The sequence below is a fragment of the Jatropha curcas genome, chromosome 9 (genome assembly GCF_041381405.1).
Source record: "Jatropha curcas cultivar XTBG-Jc1 chromosome 9, XTBG_Jcur_1.0, whole genome shotgun sequence".
Classification (NCBI taxonomy): Eukaryota; Viridiplantae; Streptophyta; class Magnoliopsida; order Malpighiales; family Euphorbiaceae; genus Jatropha; species Jatropha curcas.
In genome coordinates, this window is record NC_143159.1 from 1,386,545 (window position 1) to 1,406,724 (window position 20,180).

At 33.7% G+C, this 20,180-nt stretch overlaps 4 protein-coding genes across 6 annotated transcripts; 3 read left to right on the forward strand and 1 right to left on the reverse strand.

The window, feature by feature from the left end:
- Window positions 1-18: 18 nt before the first annotated feature.
- On the reverse strand, window positions 19-1,278 carry LOC105635380 (cell growth defect protein). 2 transcript variants are annotated; one of them, XM_012218463.4, is made up of 3 exons: window positions 1,095-1,278; window positions 777-947; window positions 19-449 (listed from the first exon to the last, which is right to left on the reverse strand). In XM_012218463.4, exons 1-3 carry the CDS (start codon window positions 1,191-1,193, stop codon window positions 432-434), a joined length of 288 nt encoding a protein of 95 aa, XP_012073853.1. In that variant the 5' UTR covers window positions 1,194-1,278; the 3' UTR covers window positions 19-431. The 2 variants fall into 2 exon arrangements, with proteins under 2 accessions (XP_012073853.1, XP_012073852.1); XM_012218462.4 differs by having other exon boundaries at window positions 19-459.
- A 1,921-nt stretch (window positions 1,279-3,199) lies between these two features.
- Window positions 3,200-4,509, forward strand: LOC105635381 (histone H3.3). Its single transcript, XM_012218464.4, has 5 exons — window positions 3,200-3,354; window positions 3,445-3,544; window positions 3,737-3,813; window positions 3,909-3,999; window positions 4,097-4,509. The coding sequence occupies exons 2-5, from the start codon at window positions 3,473-3,475 to the stop codon at window positions 4,265-4,267; spliced, it is 411 nt and encodes a 136-aa protein (XP_012073854.1). The 5' UTR covers window positions 3,200-3,354; window positions 3,445-3,472; the 3' UTR covers window positions 4,268-4,509.
- Window positions 4,510-4,648: 139 nt separating this feature from the next.
- LOC105635420 (uncharacterized) lies at window positions 4,649-7,039 on the forward strand. Of its 2 annotated transcripts, XM_012218500.4 has the most exons (4): window positions 4,649-5,457; window positions 5,698-5,839; window positions 6,412-6,675; window positions 6,755-7,039. In XM_012218500.4, exons 1-4 carry the CDS (start codon window positions 5,356-5,358, stop codon window positions 6,805-6,807), a joined length of 561 nt encoding a protein of 186 aa, XP_012073890.1. In that variant the 5' UTR covers window positions 4,649-5,355; the 3' UTR covers window positions 6,808-7,039. The 2 variants fall into 2 exon arrangements, with proteins under 2 accessions (XP_012073890.1, XP_020535469.1); XM_020679810.3 differs by having other exon boundaries at window positions 6,412-7,039.
- A 10,554-nt stretch (window positions 7,040-17,593) lies between these two features.
- LOC105633890 (histone H3.3) lies at window positions 17,594-18,802 on the forward strand. Its single transcript, XM_012216593.4, has 4 exons — window positions 17,594-17,888; window positions 18,118-18,194; window positions 18,293-18,383; window positions 18,479-18,802. Exons 1-4 carry the CDS (start codon window positions 17,817-17,819, stop codon window positions 18,647-18,649), a joined length of 411 nt encoding a protein of 136 aa, XP_012071983.1. The 5' UTR covers window positions 17,594-17,816; the 3' UTR covers window positions 18,650-18,802.
- The last annotated feature ends 1,378 nt before the right edge of the window (window positions 18,803-20,180 follow it).

A 20,180-nucleotide genomic window follows, 5' to 3' on the forward strand; every position in this document is an offset into this window, starting at 1 on the left:
CATTTTGCAAAGAGTTGGTTGTTCAAGATTATAGCATTCCCAAAACTGAAGCATATAATCCGGGAGTGAAATTCACATGCAAACAATTGAGTGAGACTTCAAATTTCACCTCAAAAGATGAACTGAAGATTCTCATAAGGTAAAAATAACAAAACCTTGAATAACCACTATATAAGTCTCAACAACCACCAAAATTCTTTAAGCTCTCTGATAGCTTTCTTGACAAAGAACATTGGAAATCTCTGCAACAGCTAGGAGAAAAAGAATTCAGATGATGCCATTTTTGAAGCTAACCTCCAGTAAACCAAAAAGCTCATCAAATGCTTCTACAAAATGAAATTCAAGTAGCAGTCTTGTGAAACCCCACAGTAGCTTTTAATCGATGTTTGGCTTTTGTTCTATGCTTGACTTGCTAAGTATTACAACGCCAATTACAATGAGTAAGGCACCTGCAAACCACTGTGATTGCAGGTTAATGATAAGAGTATTCTAATTCCAGTCCTTATCAAAAAACACTACTATAATTTTGCTATTGGATGATCACCAAAAGTTGAAGAGGAAACAGAGAAATAAAGCAAAATTCTGCAGTAAAACTGAAATTCATTGCTAACTATGTTACCCAGATCAACACCAGTGGTATTTAAGGCTGCTTAACAGCGAATCAGATGATAACCAAACCAACCCAGATCAACACCAGTGGATTAAGGTATGAAATTTATAAATAAAAGGATAAAAATACCACTGAGTGTTCTTGCTTATGTTTATAAACGACTTACCTGAGCTGATAATGATTCCTTAAACAGAAAATATCCAGCTAGACCAGAGGAGAGGAAATTCGTGGCAAAGTTCGTCACGGTAGCTTGTAGCGATGAAAGAGCTTTGAGGCTATTGACGTAGCATCCCCACATTATCAGGTTAAATAACACAACCAGACTATATCTAACGAACTGCGAAGAAAAAGATAATCTTGGCTGATCAATTATGCTGCGGTCATTTTTTTTTTTCCCCGAAATTTTCTTGCCAATCTAAAATCTACGGGAAAAAATAATGGGGTATTTTGATCTACCAATTGACAATCAAAGGGTGATTGTTACCTGATTATAAAAGAACTTGGCAGCAATAGCAGCAAAAGCAGCGTTGAATCCAGCCGATACTGCCCATCCATAGCCTTCCCTCTTCTTGCTGCCTCCCATCTCTGCGTCAAATGAAAGTTCTTCCTCGCCAACACCGGCAGGTCGTAAACAGTGTTACCAAACGACAGAGAGTCTTGGCAGTTCATACGGTTTTTTAAAACGGCTAATTTTACGTATGACCCCGATCTTTGAAGGTAATTCAAAGCGAACCTCTTAACTTTAAATTATTATAAAGTTTACCCAGCATCTTTTTAAAGGAAATAAAACATATAAATTGTTTCCAACCATTTTCACAAAATCACATTTTCAAAATTAAAATTATAATATCTAAAAAAAGTTTTTATAAAATATTTTCATTAAAAATAAAAATATTTAAATAATACAAAAAAATTATATTATGCTTTGATATACAATTAGTTTCATATTACAAATATATTATATTCTTTATCTTTAAAAAATTTATGATAAAAATTGATATCATTATTATAAATAATTAATAATAAAATTTTAAATATTTTTTAATAAAAATCCTTTAATTTATTTATAATATTTTTATTTTTTTAATTATGAAATTATAAATAATATTTGTGAAGTTTTTAAATTAAAATATAAATTATTTATTGTTATTAAGTGAACACAACCACTTTTCTGTTTTCTGATTTTTATTTTTTAAGAATACAGTTTTTTTTTTTAAATATAAATCAAAAATAAAAAGTCATTTTTTATAAGTAGACACGTAATTTTTATAGAACTAAATTATAAAAAATATATTTAATTCATAAATATTGTGAGAATAACTATAATAACAAATGACTGTCAATCTTTTCACCAACAAAAAAAGGACAGTCAATTGTTATTGCGATAATTTTGAATACACGGATTAGATATGATAACCTGTATTTAAAATTAATAGGTGAGGACAATAAGCCTTAAAAGAATATTAGATATGCTAATTCATTAATATTTATGATGATAACGTTGTGAATTTTGTAAAAATTTTAATTTATTGTTTTAATAAACAATTCTAAAAATCATTTTATTTAATAGAAGTTTCTAGCATCAATTAAGACTTAAATTATAACGTTTTATGTGCTTAATTTTCCACCAATACATTTTTTTATTTACAATTGATTTTGAATATGAAATTTGTTTCAATTGATTTCAAATACAAATTAATGATTTAATGAATAAATTTACTTTTATTTTTCAATCACACTATGCGCTATGCACATTTAATATTTTTACTTAGAATATTATAAATCGTGTTTAATTTACATTTTTTAAAAAATTACTTTGATGAAAACATAAGTAAATAATTAGAATACGAGAAATAATAAATAAAATGGGTTAAAGATATAAAACATAAAATGCAAGATTAAATCACAACTTATTCATGTTAACTACTACATTAATATAATTTCAAATGCCAAAAATATTAGATTTATTTGTAAAAATCAGCACTGTTTAAGATATATAAGTGTGGGAGAAATATTGAAAATGGTAGAACTTATAGAAATATATATAAAAAAGATAAAATAAAACATCATGAGTAAAAGTCATGAAGTTATTATTTTAAAATTTATATAAATAATAACTACCTATTTCATTAATTCATTTAAACTAAATAATTTATTTATTATTTATATTATTAAAAGCTGTATAAATATAAATATCATTGATTCAATTTAGTTTAATTTTTTAAATAAGAGTGATGATTATTATTTATTAATAGAATCGAACAACAAAATATCCCGAATAATCACGTTTTTTTTTTTTTTGTTGTAAAATAATTATCCTTTTGAAATAAAAGGTTAATCGTATTACTAGTTGAGTTGTTACGCGTTTCCACAGCCGCGACTCTCACACAAGAAGCACAAGCAATCCACGCTGGAGATCCTGTGTACTCGGAAATTAACCAATCACAGGCGTTCTTTCTAACAAACGAAACACAAATCGTCGATGCTGGCAATCCTCCGGGTTAAAAAGCAACCAATCAGAATCAAGACTTTCTCGAGTTTCTAAAGTCTGAATCAGACGGTTTCCCTCTCACAAAAGAAACACAACTCATCCACGTCATCTTCTCCTAATTAGAATCCAATCTAACCGTTTACCAACTAGATGCCTTTATCTTTCTATATAAAGGCCTAGACTTCTTCTTATTTCAATTTTTCGTTCAATCTCGATACTTGAAAGCTCGTTTGTGACAGAAGCCTTTTAAAGGGTAAGAATAGAAATCTCTTAACATTTTGGGGAATTGTCTTGAGCAAAGTGGTGAAGATCTGATAGAGACATTTTGATTTCTGGTTTGCAGAATTTGAAGAATTGTCTTTCGTTGTGAAATGGCTCGTACGAAGCAAACGGCTCGTAAATCAACTGGTGGGAAGGCTCCCAGGAAGCAGCTTGCCACAAAGGTATGTTGTGTTAGGAGCTGATGCTTTTATCTAGAATTTGTTTATAAAGTTATTTGTATTTGACTCGATTTGTCTTATAATTTTACCGGATCTTTTTTCCTTCTTCTAAATTGAGGGCTTTAGGTTTCTTGTACCCTGTTAAACTGAGAAATTCTTTCAGTTCTTCTAATTCATTGTAACTGATTCATTTAGGCGGCTAGGAAATCTGCTCCAACAACTGGTGGTGTGAAGAAGCCCCATCGTTATCGTCCTGGAACAGTGGCTCTCCGGTAAAACATTTTCCTTGTTCCAATGCCTCTTTGTAGCCTATTTTACGTAATATCGAACTCTAAAGGCAATTTTCTTTGGTTAAATCAATTGGCAGTGAAATTCGCAAGTACCAGAAGAGCACTGAGCTTTTGATACGCAAGTTACCCTTTCAGCGACTTGTTCGTGAAATCGCACAGGATTTCAAGGTAAGTCAATTTTTGTAGTTGAACTGTAACAGAAGTTTTCCATTTCTATGGTGAATGTTACTAAATGCTTTTTTCTTTTTATCTGCTATTATTTTAGACGGACTTGAGGTTCCAGAGTCACGCGGTTCTTGCACTTCAGGAGGCAGCGGAGGCCTATCTGGTGGGTCTGTTTGAGGACACCAATCTCTGCGCCATTCATGCTAAGAGGGTTACAATTATGCCCAAGGATATTCAGCTGGCTAGGCGGATTCGCGGGGAACGTGCTTAATTGAATTTTAGTATGTGTGTTTGTTAGATTTCATGGTAATTAGTTAGTTACTATATTTTGCCATTGGCCTTTTTCTGTAAAGAATATTTGAGTTTGATAAACAACTGTGTAAAACCCAAACCATCTGTTTTATTTGATTTTGTTAGAATTTTATGGGATGTTTACATTTAGTTTGCTATTAAGTAATTTGACATTTGTATGATACCAGTATTGGAAATTAATGTTTCTCTGCATTTGAATTATCGTGGAGTAATTATCTCGTGTTGTATGCTGTGTGGAGAAAACTAAAATATTGCTTAAGATTTCCCCGATTGTTCGTGGTTAGATTTTTGTTTGTTGCCTGTACATTAAAAATGAAATGTCAAATGGGGAGCATTGTTGTAGATCCTGATTTTGGATCATGGGAATGGGATAATATAAATTTCCATATGTGAAGGCAATAAGATGCTAGCCACTCACTAAGGGGTTCAGGTTTCAAATTCCTGTCCTTGTTGCCTAGGCGGAAAGCTGTCTTCGTTACTCATTAGAAATTGATGCTGCTAGTGTATACCACTGCCTTCGTTCTGGTATCGCGTAAGTCACTGAACTGCCCTTTTCCAAAGCCCAAAGCAAGCAACCGTTCATTGTTTCTTTGAGGCCAAACAGTTAACTTTGCTCTAATAATCTAGTAGTCCAAACGTCAATTTAAATGTAAAATGTAACTGTTATAGAGGATATGTATCAAACCAAATCAATAGTCCTTCCAATTTCTTTGACTGTACTTGTTAGGTTTTCCTTCAATATCTATATTTCTTACTTCGCTACTTGGTTCAGGAACATATCATACTTATTCAATTGTTCTTTTTAAATTTCTTTTACATTGACATTATTCTGTTTTTTGGCGCTACCGAAAGAGTGCAGTCCCAGAACAAACATCGGGCTCACTTGGACCCAAAACAAAATGTTCGGCTAATTTGGCGGTGATTTAGAAATTGGACTTAATTGAACGTAATTAAAATGTGGGGCGCAATACGTACTGAAATCATTTACATCATACACGGGCATATTAAACGGGTCACAAGTAGGAGCAGCAATCTTGGCTCAGGAGAATGGCTTTCCGGATTCAGCTGCCCAATTTTGTACAGGCTTTCCTTGCATTCTCTGGAAAAGGCAACAGATCCATCACAGCTTATGGAGAACGTTCTGCGAAGGTACCGTATTCTTCAGTCAGATCATGCTTCAGTTTAAAGTTTGGTAAATTCATTCTGTGGTTGATTTTTGCTAGCTTCTTCTATCGAAATTAATAATTGCTGATTATTCAATAGCAATGCAGTTGTCGTCAAACCATTTTCCGTTTAGGAATAGGATACCGATAATTTCTGATTTTTAAACTATTTGGTTAATGCTTTGCTATATGTTAAGAATTTAATGCTTGTCTTATAATCATGTAGGTAGATTATCTTAACAAGGATTATATTGGTGAGCTGCCGGATGATATTCTTGCATCGATTGTATCATATTTGCCTGTAAAAGACGCTGTTAAAACAAGTGTGTTGTCAAAAAGATGGAGGCATCTATACTTATTGTATCGAGGTATGAGCAAAACTTTGATTTTACTTTTGCAGGTTTATATTTCATGAAATCTCATGAATTCGAGTATACACATGTGTATTTTTGCAAGCTGTATGTCAGTTCTTAAACTAGTATGCGTCTGCTAAGATTTGCTGTTCATGCGTTTGGCATTTCAAATCGCAAAAAAGAGTTATATGTCTCTCCCTTCCAGTGTTTTCCTTAGTTTCTGCTATTACGCTTTTGCACGCTTAAACTGGATTTTAGTAGTCAATTTTATCTCCTGAAGTTATTATGTACCCCTAGTTAACAGCATACTGAGATTGGCTTGTTTAGCTTTCGTGGCCCATTCTTGCGGTTGAAATTCTAATTTTTTAAATCACGGCCTAAGTAGCCTAAGCTTTTCTTGCCTTTACGGTGAACTATTTTCTAGGCCTTGCGTCCCATGTGTGCTTGATGAAATGCCCAAGTCAATTCTTGGATTCCAAGTACAAGATGAATGTTTAAAGCCATTTTTTATATCGGTATATCTTCTGATTTTGTGGGAATATTTTTGCTTACATTTTGGTATGTTAATACTGCCTATTGTTTTGTAGGTCAATCAATTGCATCGGACAGGTACATTGTTGTTTATATTTCAAATTTAGCAGATGGAGTAGCAGCTCTCAAAGCATACAAGAGAGATCAAACCCCTGTGTTATTACTTTTCTTGGGCCTCCAAACCTTTCCTACGAATGAAATTCCTAAAATGATGGCTATGTCTAAAGATACCGAGGGTTTATCATTTTATGCTACAACAATTGCACCTAAAGGGACTTCGTCCTTCCCTTCAGTATCTTCGGTTTTTCGGAATGTCATAGGTGAAACGTTTGTTTTTTCTTTACTTTTGCAACGGCGAACAAAATTCACCTTCCAATGCTAATGTATCTCTTCTTTTAGGGTGGTGTATCTTGGGTCTTGTGGCTGTTGCCCTTCGGCCTTGCAAAGATTAAACAGCCTTGATTGTGAATGTAAAGCCCAGCAAATTACCGGGTACATGGACATGTGAATTTAGATACTGTGCTCATATTTTCAGAAGAAAAAAAAAAAGAAAAATTTTAAGAGATTTTGCATACGCTTAGATTCAAACTGTTCACAGCTGTTATCTATTTTAAGAGATATTCCATTAATGCTGCTGTTTTTTCACCCCTACAAATCAATTAGTTTTGATGATGGCCCTCTGTACTTGTCTGATTGATGGTCATGTAAATTATGATTGGTAGAAGTGATGATTTTTTTTCACGCATATGCATATTTGTACTAATCACTAAAGCATTAACAAATCAACGTTGAACAAAAATCCTGGATAATGATATTTGTATTGATGACATAATTTGCTACTTAAACTGAAAATATACCTGCTCGAAATATTTGAAGCAAAACAACAGATTAAGCCTATGTATTGCTGTTATTTGCTCCTTTTCATTTAGTGGTTAGGTTAGGACCTTTCCTCCGTAAATGAAATTCTTTACTTTTGCAGTAATAGTGCCAAAGTCCTGACAGATGGTTTAGCCACTGAAATGTTGGACCAAAGCCTTCCTTGAAATAAATGAAATCTACAAACTTTTATGCAATTCATTTATAAATTTAAATTTTTTACTTTGTACAAAAAAATAAGAATTAAATTCGACGAATTCAATTTTATGGATTTGAATATAACTAAATTAAATTCTATCAAAATAAATTTCATACATTTAAACCACTTAAAATTTTATGGCAAAATTCTTCATCTTCTTAAACTTGTAACATTATTATATACAATGACATTTTAAGAATAAAAGTGTCACGACCCGATACCATGGGCCGGACCGGCACTAGGGCCCAGGTAAGCTTAAGGCCCCCGAGGCCCGTAGTAAGCCTGAAACACTAAAAATTTACTATTTTAGTATAATTTTAAACATTCAGGCCTTACTTATAGGAAAATAAACCTCAAGCTTCTATTAAATCTCGGCCAAATTTATCGGCTACAACATTCCATAGTTCGGGCCCAATTAACAATACATCACATTTTTTTTTTTTTTTTTTTTTTTATATGGGCTCACATAATTATATCGTCTATATTAATACACGACTAATTGTACAGAATTTCTACAACTGCGGAGTCACTGACTACTTGGTATACATAGCTTTTTATACATATAATTACATAGTAAGATAATTTATGAAACTGGAAAAAAAAGATTTCTTCTAGCCCTGCGGCAAAGGAACACACTTAACCAATTTAAAAGAAGCTTACTTCCTGAAAAATTTAAACAAGATATGTGAGCCTTCTAAGAAGTAACACTTATTGCACAACACACGCATTCACACAAATGTTTAAATATATCAATCTAGTCATTCGACTAGTTATATGTTCACGCAGCCAGTCACACAAATGGCATATCATCAGCATCCACAAACAATATCACCTTCAATTAATCACATCATGTGGAAATTAGTCAGTGGCACCACCTGAAACCCCAACGAGCCGTCCTCACACATGGCTCGCCCTCTCGTACATGTGCACCAGGGAGCCGATCCCCCATACGGCCAACTGGTCTAAACCTCACTGACCAGTCCTCTCATTGTTTTTCCATTCTCTCTTTTCTTTTCCATATCAACAGGAGGCAACTCGGTGGTCTCCATCCAATCTAGATCGTCAAGTGCTCACAACAGGAGGCCACCCTGCGAACTACAATCAAATCTAGATTGTCAGGTGCGCAACAACAAGAAGCCATCCTGTGAATTTCCATATAATCTAAATCATCAGGTGCACAAGGGGGCGCCGATCTCCCATTTTTCCGGCCGACGGTCAAGTATCATGTCATAACCGGATCCGTATCACAGACCGTCCTCACAAACCCATGGTGGTCCACTTCATCCCAATTCCACACAAACAAAGCACAACATATTCACAGCACAAATAATCAAACAATTCAATCAAGTGCAGACATATTTATCAGTTGAACATCGTAATGCAATGCACAACTAGACACCCATTCTCAATGCAATTAAATAATTAAATAAATACCATTAACAGTAAACAACAACAATAAAATAAATGATAATAATAAACAATAACAATGAAAATAATTAAATACTTAAATAATTATATGAAGAATAAAGATAATAAATAAATAATTAGAGCACTCTATTTATTATGCATTAAGTTGTAGAACTAGTCTAAATAAACTTATTCATTATGTTATGAATTAAAACTAGTCTAGGTTCTATCGAAATTTCGACAGCATCTCCCCTAAAAGTAGGATTATCTACCTGTTTAAATATCACAATAACATCACATATATTTATCAATCAATACACACAGCCCATCCGTCGGGCAATCAATCAATTTAGAACCCCATCCTCCTTCTAAAACAACAATGTCAACACTCTACCATTAATTTACAACAATAATGTTCCAATGATAATGACGATCATTATTTACTTCATATAATTATAACTAGCTTCTATAGCTAATTACCAAACAAGTGAAAGCTTTAATACATATATAGTCGAATAAAACTTATATCATTAAGTTAATTTCAATTACTTTCATTTGATAGTTTCGTAGTGTCTAACTATTATAGTACTCTTTATCAAGATCTAATTTCTTCATTCTTGCTTAAAGATAATAACCACATATTTATACTTTTGTTAAACTTATATTAACCAATAAGAACGAATGCTTCTATTAAATTAAAATCTAAAGAATAAATCTACTAGAGATTTAACTTACCACTTAAAATATACCGATTAACTATTCCTAGCAAGAATTAAACCTACTATTTCGAATATTTCCATTTATCTTTTGCGTTTGGATTCATAACAATCATTCTGAATGTTTCGCATTTATAAGTTCAAAATTAAATATATTTACCTATCAAGGTTCCCTAACAAGAATCACAATAATTTTAACTAGGCCTATTTCAACATAAAATTAAAACTCCTCTTATCCCAATTCATGTCAATTTCCATGTTTAGAAAACATTAAAATCCATATAAAGCTATAAAATTCAAACAAGACAAATAATCACAATCAAATTCAGACCCAAATCAAATTGACTTAAGCCATTTTCTAATAAAATTATGCATTACTTCAACTTCGATTACTTAAAGATTACTATTAACTAATATATATTGAAGCTTAATAACTAAAAGATCCACAAGGAGATAGATTCCCATCTTAAACATTTCTTTTGTATAACTAATTCATTCTTAGGTATAATTCGTGTAATTATTTAGCTAATATCCTTGATTAACTAATTTTCTACAGTCTTATACTTTCTAGGCCTAATTATAAATTTGAGTCAAACAATGTCAGATTGCAAATCTAATAGTATAGTCGTATTCTATGGGTTGAGTGCAGGATTCTGCCTATTTTGCACTTTTCGGTCACCGAAAACCTCCACCGTCGCCGCTGGCCATGGTGGCCGAACGGCTAGCAGGCCTGAGATCAAACAATAATTTATCGAAAATGAAGAATACTTCCTATAAAGTTCAATTTTGAGATCAATATCTGCAAAATATGGCAGTTAATCGCTAAAATCGTAAATTTTATCAACTGTCAAATTTTCGCAATCAAGTATAAACTTATTCCAATGGCCATCTATCACCTACTGAAATGAGTTAAAGCTATGTTTGCTGCACAAATTATATTCTTTGGATTCCAAACTCACCTTGCTAACGGGGATCGCCGAAAAACGGTGAGGTCGTCGAAAATCGAGCAGGAGACGTGATCTGGCAGTGGAGCAGAGCTGCGACTTCTGCCATCGCTGTGCTCGCCGGAGAGGAGGAGGAGGCTTGAGCATCTGCAGTGGTGACGCGACGGCGAGGCGAGCTTGGTCGGCTCCAATGGCTGGGACGGGGAAGGAGGAAGGAGGAGGTCGCGCGCTCTGCAGAGAAGAAGAAGAAAAGAAAAGAAAGAAAGAATGTCGGTTTCTAGACCATTCCGGTTCGATTCGAACCGGTTGGTCTAGTTCAACGATTTGGCTCGATTCTTGCTCGATTTGCAGGTTTTTCACTTGGTTTTCAAGCTATTCGTGTGGTTTCCAAAAATCGATTTGATTCCCGGGTTCAATTCAATTTATTGTAATTATTTAGTTAGGTTAGAAAATATTTCCTCCATTTATTCAAAAATAATAAAATAAAAATAATAATAAAAATAATAATAATAGTAATGATATTTGATTGTAGAATAATTAATTTATATATATTCATAATAGACTAAATTGCTGGCATTTCATATTATTTCTCGAACTTTTCAACTGTTCTCAAATCGACAAATTCCGGTGATATATTTGGGCTTAAGCCCGACCCACAAACTTGGGCTCGAATTGAGATTGTTTGGTATATATATAGCCCATATAGTTGAAAATCGAGATTTTTGATTTAAAAAAAAATTCAAAAGTTTCGAAAATAAAAATTCGGGGTATTACAATCTCCCCCCCTTAAGACAATTCGTCCTCGAATTGCAATCTAGTAGGAGAGAGTAAGAATGGACAGATAGGGAACTTCAGAGTTATAAGAAATTATGTCTGATACAAAGGAGATAGCTCAAGAGTGGATAATATGAACTAAGGAAAGGAAAGAGTCAAGTATTCTAATTGTATTTCTATCGCCAACCATCCTATGTAGTGCCACCTCGCTGAAGCTTACGAGAAACTATTACCTAAACTTAAACTGATTAATTAAGTATTCTAATTACTATCGTCAGACAGCTACTGAAATCTTTAGAAAATCCTTCTTGAATAAAATCTTATAATAAAACTGGGTTTAACAAGAAAATATATTTTTCTCAAGATTATATTATTCCATTTGAAAATTTAAATTTTCTTTAGGCATTTCTTCATGAAACATGAACACATAGTTTGCAAACACAAAACAATTGAAATTTAATTCATTTATAATAATAAGAATTAACTCGTCTAATTTACATATATTATTACTAAAACTTTAAGAAAAATCGTCTTGTAGCTTTCGTTGTCTATTAGTATCACAGGGCGACTCAAGCTCACTCTCTTGGTTCTTACCTATACAATCCTATTCTTCCTATAACATTCTTATCACATACTAGTTCCACTATTCGATGACTCCTGTACTAAAGGACCTCACTGCGCTCCATAACTATCTTACCTTTACAAAGATTTTCATGCTTTCAACTCAACTATTAATTTCGCTTTAACTTAATCTCTCAAGTTACCCTAAAACTTATCATCTAATTGACTTTCATAATAACACCTTTCATCTCTCTTAGCTCTTATATTTCTAATAACTTTTCATTCCACCAATGTTGCTATTAGTTCATCCTAAGGAGATTAAATATTCTTCTTAAGTATTTGCCCACTTGGTTTCTTTCATACTACTAGTCATCATTATTCACGACTTACCCAATCACTAACATTTTAGCCTAACATTTATTACTTGCCCTAGTTATTCACCTTTTACCTAATACTCATTAATACTAATAAAATTCCTTATACCCTTAAACTATTCGAGTTCATTCTTAACGCTACTTCTTCCATTTATTACATTAAACCATCCTATACTCCAAATCCAATCGCCACTTAACCTCTATACTAAAATCGGCTACTCGACCTTTCCAGCGTTCATGTTCTCAACTTGACTACTAACTATCTTCTTTTTCCAATCTTCTTTCAAATTTTACTATCCTTGTAATCATTTCATATTATGATCTAATCCAATTGGCCCCGTGATATAAATAGACAACTTTCAAAAACAATTTTCTACATAATAATCAATTTCAAATTATTTATCATAACACAACTTGAATTCAAAATTAAAATGGGGTTTTAAATTTAAATCAAATATCAAGTAAATAAAACAATAAAAGATTATCTTTGAATAATTTCTAAAGAAATTCAGTAGCCGGGCTGAATGCTAAAATACCGATTCCTAACCACCCAAAGTTCATCAATCCACTATACAAATGAAAAACCTATTTATTCTCTACACTATCATGTTCACTGATAGGAATAGAGCTCACATGAAAAGTAGTGCACTGGGTGATCAGGCCAATCCACTACCATCCAGATATTACTCTATTCCGTAACCTAAAGATTGATATAAGCTCAGGCCCCTGTAAGTATTGTGATAGACCTATCTTATTGTTCCCAAATTTCACTTCGAACCTCTATAGTCTATTAATCTACATAATAAGTGTGATATTCTCCCACCTCATAGGGTCTAGTGCGTCCACCATCCCTAGGGAGGAAAATCACAAGGTTTCCTTCCTTATGTTGGTTACGGCCGATCCCAACATAAAGAAATTTCCTATGCTCCGCAGTTGTGTCCTAAAATTTCTAACCTACGCTCTGATACCAACTTTGTCACGACCCGATACCATGGGCCGGACCGGCACTAGGGCCCAGGTAAGCTTAAGGCCCCCGAGGCCCGTAGTAAGCCTGAAACACTAAAAATTTACTATTTCAGTATAATTTTAAACATTCAGGCCTTACTTATAGGAAAATAAACCTCAAGCTTCTATTAAATCTCGGCCAAATTTATCGGCTACAACATTCCATAGTTCGGGCCCAATTAACAATACATCACATTTTTTTTTTTTTTTTTTTTATATGGGCTCACATAATTATATCGTCTATATTAATACACGACTAATTGTACAGAATTTCTACAACTGCGGAGTCACTGACTACTTGGTATACATAGCTTTTTATACATATAATTACATAGTAAGATAATTTATGAAACTGGAAAAAAAAGATTTCTTCTAGCCCTGCGGCAAAGGAACACACTTAACCAATTTAAAAGAAGCTTACTTCCTGAAAAATTTAAACAAGATATGTGAGCCTTCTAAGAAGTAACACTTATTGCACAACACACGCATTCACACAAATGTTTAAATATATCAATCTAGTCATTCGACTAGTTATATGTTCACGCAGCCAGTCACACAAATGGCATATCATCAGCATCCACAAACAATATCACCTTCAATTAATCACATCATGTGGAAATTAGTCAGTGGCACCACCTGAAACCCCAACGAGCCGTCCTCACACATGGCTCGCCCTCTCGTACATGTGCACCAGGGAGCCGATCCCCCATACGGCCAACTGGTCTAAACCTCACTGACCAGTCCTCTCATTGTTTTTCCATTCTCTCTTTTCTTTTCCATATCAACAGGAGGCAACTCGGTGGTCTCCATCCAATCTAGATCGTCAAGTGCTCACAACAGGAGGCCACCCTGCGAACTACAATCAAATCTAGATTGTCAGGTGCGCAACAACAAGAAGCCATCCTGTGAATTTCCATATAATCTAAATCATCAGGTGCACAAGGGGGCGCCGATCTCCCATTTTTCCGGCCGACGGTCAAGTATCATGTCATAACCGGATCCGTATCACAGACCGTCCTCACAAACCCATGGTGGTCCACTTCATCCCAATTCCACACAAACAAAGCACAACATATTCACAGCACAAATAATCAAACAATTCAATCAAGTGCAGACATATTTATCAGTTGAACATCGTAATGCAATGCACAACTAGACACCCATTCTCAATGCAATTAAATAATTAAATAAATACCATTAACAGTAAACAACAACAATAAAATAAATGATAATAATAAACAATAACAATGAAAATAATTAAATACTTAAATAATTATATGAAGAATAAAGATAATAAATAAATAATTAGAGCACTCTATTTATTATGCATTAAGTTGTAGAACTAGTCTAAATAAACTTATTCATTATGTTATGAATTAAAACTAGTCTAGGTTCTATCGAAATTTCGACAGCATCTCCCCTAAAAGTAGGATTATCTACCTGTTTAAATATCACAATAACATCACATATATTTATCAATCAATACACACAGCCCATCCGTCGGGCAATCAATCAATTTAGAACCCCATCCTCCTTCTAAAACAACAATGTCAACACTCTACCATTAATTTACAACAATAATGTTCCAATGATAATGACGATCATTATTTACTTCATATAATTATAACTAGCTTCTATAGCTAATTACCAAACAAGTGAAAGCTTTAATACATATATAGTCGAATAAAACTTATATCATTAAGTTAATTTCAATTACTTTCATTTGATAGTTTCGTAGTGTCTAACTATTATAGTACTCTTTATCAAGATCTAATTTCTTCATTCTTGCTTAAAGATAATAACCACATATTTATACTTTTGTTAAACTTATATTAACCAATAAGAACGAATGCTTCTATTAAATTAAAATCTAAAGAATAAATCTACTAGAGATTTAACTTACCACTTAAAATATACCGATTAACTATTCCTAGCAAGAATTAAACCTACTATTTCGAATATTTCCATTTATCTTTTGCGTTTGGATTCATAACAATCATTCTGAATGTTTCGCATTTATAAGTTCAAAATTAAATATATTTACCTATCAAGGTTCCCTAACAAGAATCACAATAATTTTAACTAGGCCTATTTCAACATAAAATTAAAACTCCTCTTATCCCAATTCATGTCAATTTCCATGTTTAGAAAACATTAAAATCCATATAAAGCTATAAAATTCAAACAAGACAAATAATCACAATCAAATTCAGACCCAAATCAAATTGACTTAAGCCATTTTCTAATAAAATTATGCATTACTTCAACTTCGATTACTTAAAGATTACTATTAACTAATATATATTGAAGCTTAATAACTAAAAGATCCACAAGGAGATAGATTCCCATCTTAAACATTTCTTTTGTATAACTAATTCATTCTTAGGTATAATTCGTGTAATTATTTAGCTAATATCCTTGATTAACTAATTTTCTACAGTCTTATACTTTCTAGGCCTAATTATAAATTTGAGTCAAACAATGTCAGATTGCAAATCTAATAGTATAGTCGTATTCTATGGGTTGAGTGCAGGATTCTGCCTATTTTGCACTTTTCGGTCACCGAAAACCTCCACCGTCGCCGCTGGCCATGGTGGCCGAACGGCTAGCAGGCCTGAGATCAAACAATAATTTATCGAAAATGAAGAATACTTCCTATAAAGTTCAATTTTGAGATCAATATCTGCAAAATATGGCAGTTAATCGCTAAAATCGTAAATTTTATCAACTGTCAAATTTTCGCAATCAAGTATAAACTTATTCCAATGGCCATCTATCACCTACTGAAATGAGTTAAAGCTATGTTTGCTGCACAAATTATATTCTTTGGATTCCAAACTCACCTTGCTAACGGGGATCGCCGAAAAACGGTGAGGTCGTCGAAAATCGAGCAGGAGACGTGATCTGGCAGTGGAGCAGAGCTGCGACTTCTGCCATCGCTGTGCTCGCCGGAGAGGAGGAGGAGGCTTGAGCATCTGCAGTGGTGACGCGACGGCGAGGCGAGCTTGGTCGGCTCCAATGGCTGGGACGGGGAAGGAGGAAGGAGGAGGTCGCGCGCTCTGCAGAGAAGAAGAAGAAAAGAAAAGAAAGAAAGAATGTCGGTTTCTAGACCATTCCGGTTCGATTCGAACCGGTTGGTCTAGTTCAACGATTTGGCTCGATTCTTGCTCGATTTGCAGGTTTTTCACTTGGTTTTCAAGCTATTCGTGTGGTTTCCAAAAATCGATTTGATTCCCGGGTTCAATTCAATTTATTGTAATTATTTAGTTAGGTTAGAAAATATTTCCTCCATTTATTCAAAAATAATAAAATAAAAATAATAATAAAAATAATAATAATAGTAATGATATTTGATTGTAGAATAATTAATTTATATATATTCATAATAGACTAAATTGCTGGCATTTCATATTATTTCTCGAACTTTTCAACTGTTCTCAAATCGACAAATTCCGGTGATATATTTGGGCTTAAGCCCGACCCACAAACTTGGGCTCGAATTGAGATTGTTTGGTATATATATAGCCCATATAGTTGAAAATCGAGATTTTTGATTTAAAAAAAAATTCAAAAGTTTCGAAAATAAAAATTCGGGGTATTACAAAAAGTAAATAAATTTTTAATTTTTAAATTTATTCTAAACATAAAAAAATTCGTTTACAAATGAATTTTATATAAAATTTATTTATAAATCAATTTACACTTTGACTTCATTTGTACCAAACGGAGCATTAACGTAAATAATCAATTTCACACTCGTTGACATTTAGAAATTCATTTTTCTTCATCCTAATTTTAGTTTTTCGTATTTAAAACATTCTAAATTTTATATGTTATTATTTATTGTGAATGTCCTTGGATATGAATTCGTTTAGATTCTTTTTGAGACAAAGTTTATCTACATTCTTTTTAGATTTAGTTTTGCATTTTTTTGATAAAACAATTGGGTATTAAAAAAAAGAGAGAGATCATAATTAATAATTTCTAGTATACGTGTTAGAGATAATAATTTTCTGATAGCAATTATTTTTTAAAGTGTCATATATAAAAAGGGTTCATCATGTTTAATGATTTTTCTGCTTTATGTTTTTTAGATTATGTGCGACAGGATTTTGATTACAACCATCGAATTATTGGTTGCTTGTAGCGAGCTGAATTTTTAATTCAGTGCTTGAACTTTTTGCTGCAATTTAATAGGTGTATAAATTCCTAAGTATATATTTTTAAATAGGATTTGATTTAAAAAATAAACATAATAGGAAAATGACGTAAACCACTAGTCCACGCTGGCAATCCTCTAGGAACTACAGCAACCAATGAGTGACAATCACCGGGATCAAAGGCCATTTCAAAATCCTGAACTCCGCACAAAACCGTTGAAGACTTCCAGACTTCCGGTCCACGTTCCTTCCATGATCTTCTACTTTAACCGACCTAACCCCTCTCCTTCTCTTGTCCCTCTCTCTATATAAGTACCGCATCTTTTTCTCATTCAACATATTCTTGTTTTTAAGCCGTCTCTAGCAAGTACAGAATTTGGTTTTCTCTGCAGATCTTTTAAGTTTTCCCTTTTTGAAGAACTCTGTTTCGTACATATCCGGAGAAATGGCTCGTACGAAGCAAACTGCTCGCAAATCAACCGGTGGAAAGGCTCCGAGGAAGCAGCTTGCAACCAAGGTTTGTTTCGTTACGCTCTCTAGGTCGTTTCGTTATGTCTGATTTGAGGGAAAATAGAATTAGTTTAGGTTTCATGTTCTTTGAATTTGTTGAGTTCAATTCGATCGTTTGCAATCGTTGGCTTATTTTACTTGTAATTCTAGGGTTTCAGGATTCTGTTTTCTTTCCCATGAATCAATTGAATTGTTTTAATTATTCTAATCTATTTGTTATTCAATTGCATTTATAGGCTGCTAGAAAATCCGCTCCAACTACTGGTGGAGTTAAGAAGCCCCATCGATACCGTCCTGGAACTGTGGCTCTTCGGTATACAATGTTTTCCCTAATTTGAACTCCTATACCTTCCAATTGGTTTCTCTAGTTCTAATCCTAACCCATTTTCCTTTTGTTTATTAAATCAACAGTGAAATCAGAAAGTATCAAAAGAGTACCGAGCTTTTGATACGCAAATTGCCCTTCCAGCGCCTTGTTCGTGAAATCGCTCAAGATTTTAAGGTATAAAATCTAATTAGCTCTTTTTAAATTTGCACGTTAATTTTGAAAGACTCTATTGCCGAGATTTATTTATCTCGTGTATTGTTTTTTGGCAGACGGATTTGAGGTTTCAGAGTCATGCGGTGCTTGCGCTCCAGGAGGCTGCGGAGGCTTATTTGGTGGGTCTTTTTGAAGATACCAATCTCTGCGCCATTCACGCCAAGCGGGTAACAATAATGCCTAAAGACATCCAGTTGGCTCGACGGATCCGTGGTGAACGTGCATAGATAGGGATAATACCTTTTGTTATATTTGTATATCCTTCTATTAAGGATTTTGGTTCTTGTATTTTCGACACTTTGCTTTATATAATTTGATATAAGGAATTATTAAAATCTATGTATTTACATGATTCAGTAGAATTTCATGTGATTTCACAATACTATCTTTGCAATCTGATTAATTTCTAATTAGTATCTGCAACTTCGACTGTTGTTGAATATTTTCTTTGTACGGTTTTAAGCTTTTGCGCGTTTGTTACTATTAAATGAAATGAGTGTCACTGTTTCTGTTCGAGATTTGCAAACCGTGTTGATATGGAGTTGAACGTGGACTGGTCAACTATCCTCCGATCTGGTGTTCTAATTGTATGGGCTTGTAATTCGGTGGATTGGGCCTGTCAGTTTTGTTGTGCTTGTCTGAATATAAGCCCAAACGCTTATCCAATCTTATCAGTAAGCCCGAGACTATCAGATCAGAGAGCGTTTTGTGCTTTTTTTGGGTACTGTGGGCTGGTCTGTCGTCGAGATAGCTACTGTAAGTTTCACCAAATTTTAGGTCCGCCAGCCTGCCAATTTTGCTTCAGTCATGTCTGGAGAATTGGGGCTACTCTCGGTAGTTGTTATTGACGAGGCTCTGGTCCTTCTCTATCGAGAACATTACTTGGTTCTTAGAATACTAGAGATAATGATTAAGCCCGTGAAGAAAAATTGTTTGTACTATATGAATTTGATAGGTGAAAATGGAATCATCCTTGTCTACATTTCAGTAGTAGGAGCAGCCAAGCCCGTGAACTTTGAAATCAGGTTCCAACAACCCACCCGTGACGCCATCAGCAAAAGCGAGTTGCCCCCTTTTTGACAATTTTATATTCTCTGTCAGATTAATTCTATCCTTCTCTTGACTCGCACTCACATGAATGGCATTTTAATTCAATGGGCCTTCCTCCAGTGCTTAACCTGGCTATCCCAATGTAGATTATGTAGGTTATAGAATTATAAATATGATAATCTTTGCTTCCCACTTGTCTCTTTTGATCAATCAAGGGAAGCTTTATCGTTTCTTGATTTTACGCTTTTTTAAACATTTACAATAAACAGGACCAGACTCTGCTTTTTGGAGATCATGTTTTGGCACCTTAGAACTTACTGTGTTTTGCATAGTAGATTTGTCGTAAAATTGCATAGGTTTCTTATGGACTACGTATATATTGGTAACTTTGTGTGGGTTATTTTGATGGGAAAATGACATTTATGTCTGTTCTTTAAACGTAACTTCTGTAATACAGCTTCAATTTGATGTCATTATAGAAGCTTCTATCAAAAGCTGTTTGCTCTGTAACTTACTGTTTTGTATGCTACTGATGATACCTTTACACTGTGGTCTGGTTAGTACATTGTCGGTGTATCGATGATGTACAAATCTTTCTGTTCCAATGAGAAAAGCTTTCCATTTTCGCCTGCCAGCTGTGCTATATATAATCTATTTTTGGGCAAATTGATAATCACTTTACGGTTACTTCCATGACGTGTCATCTAA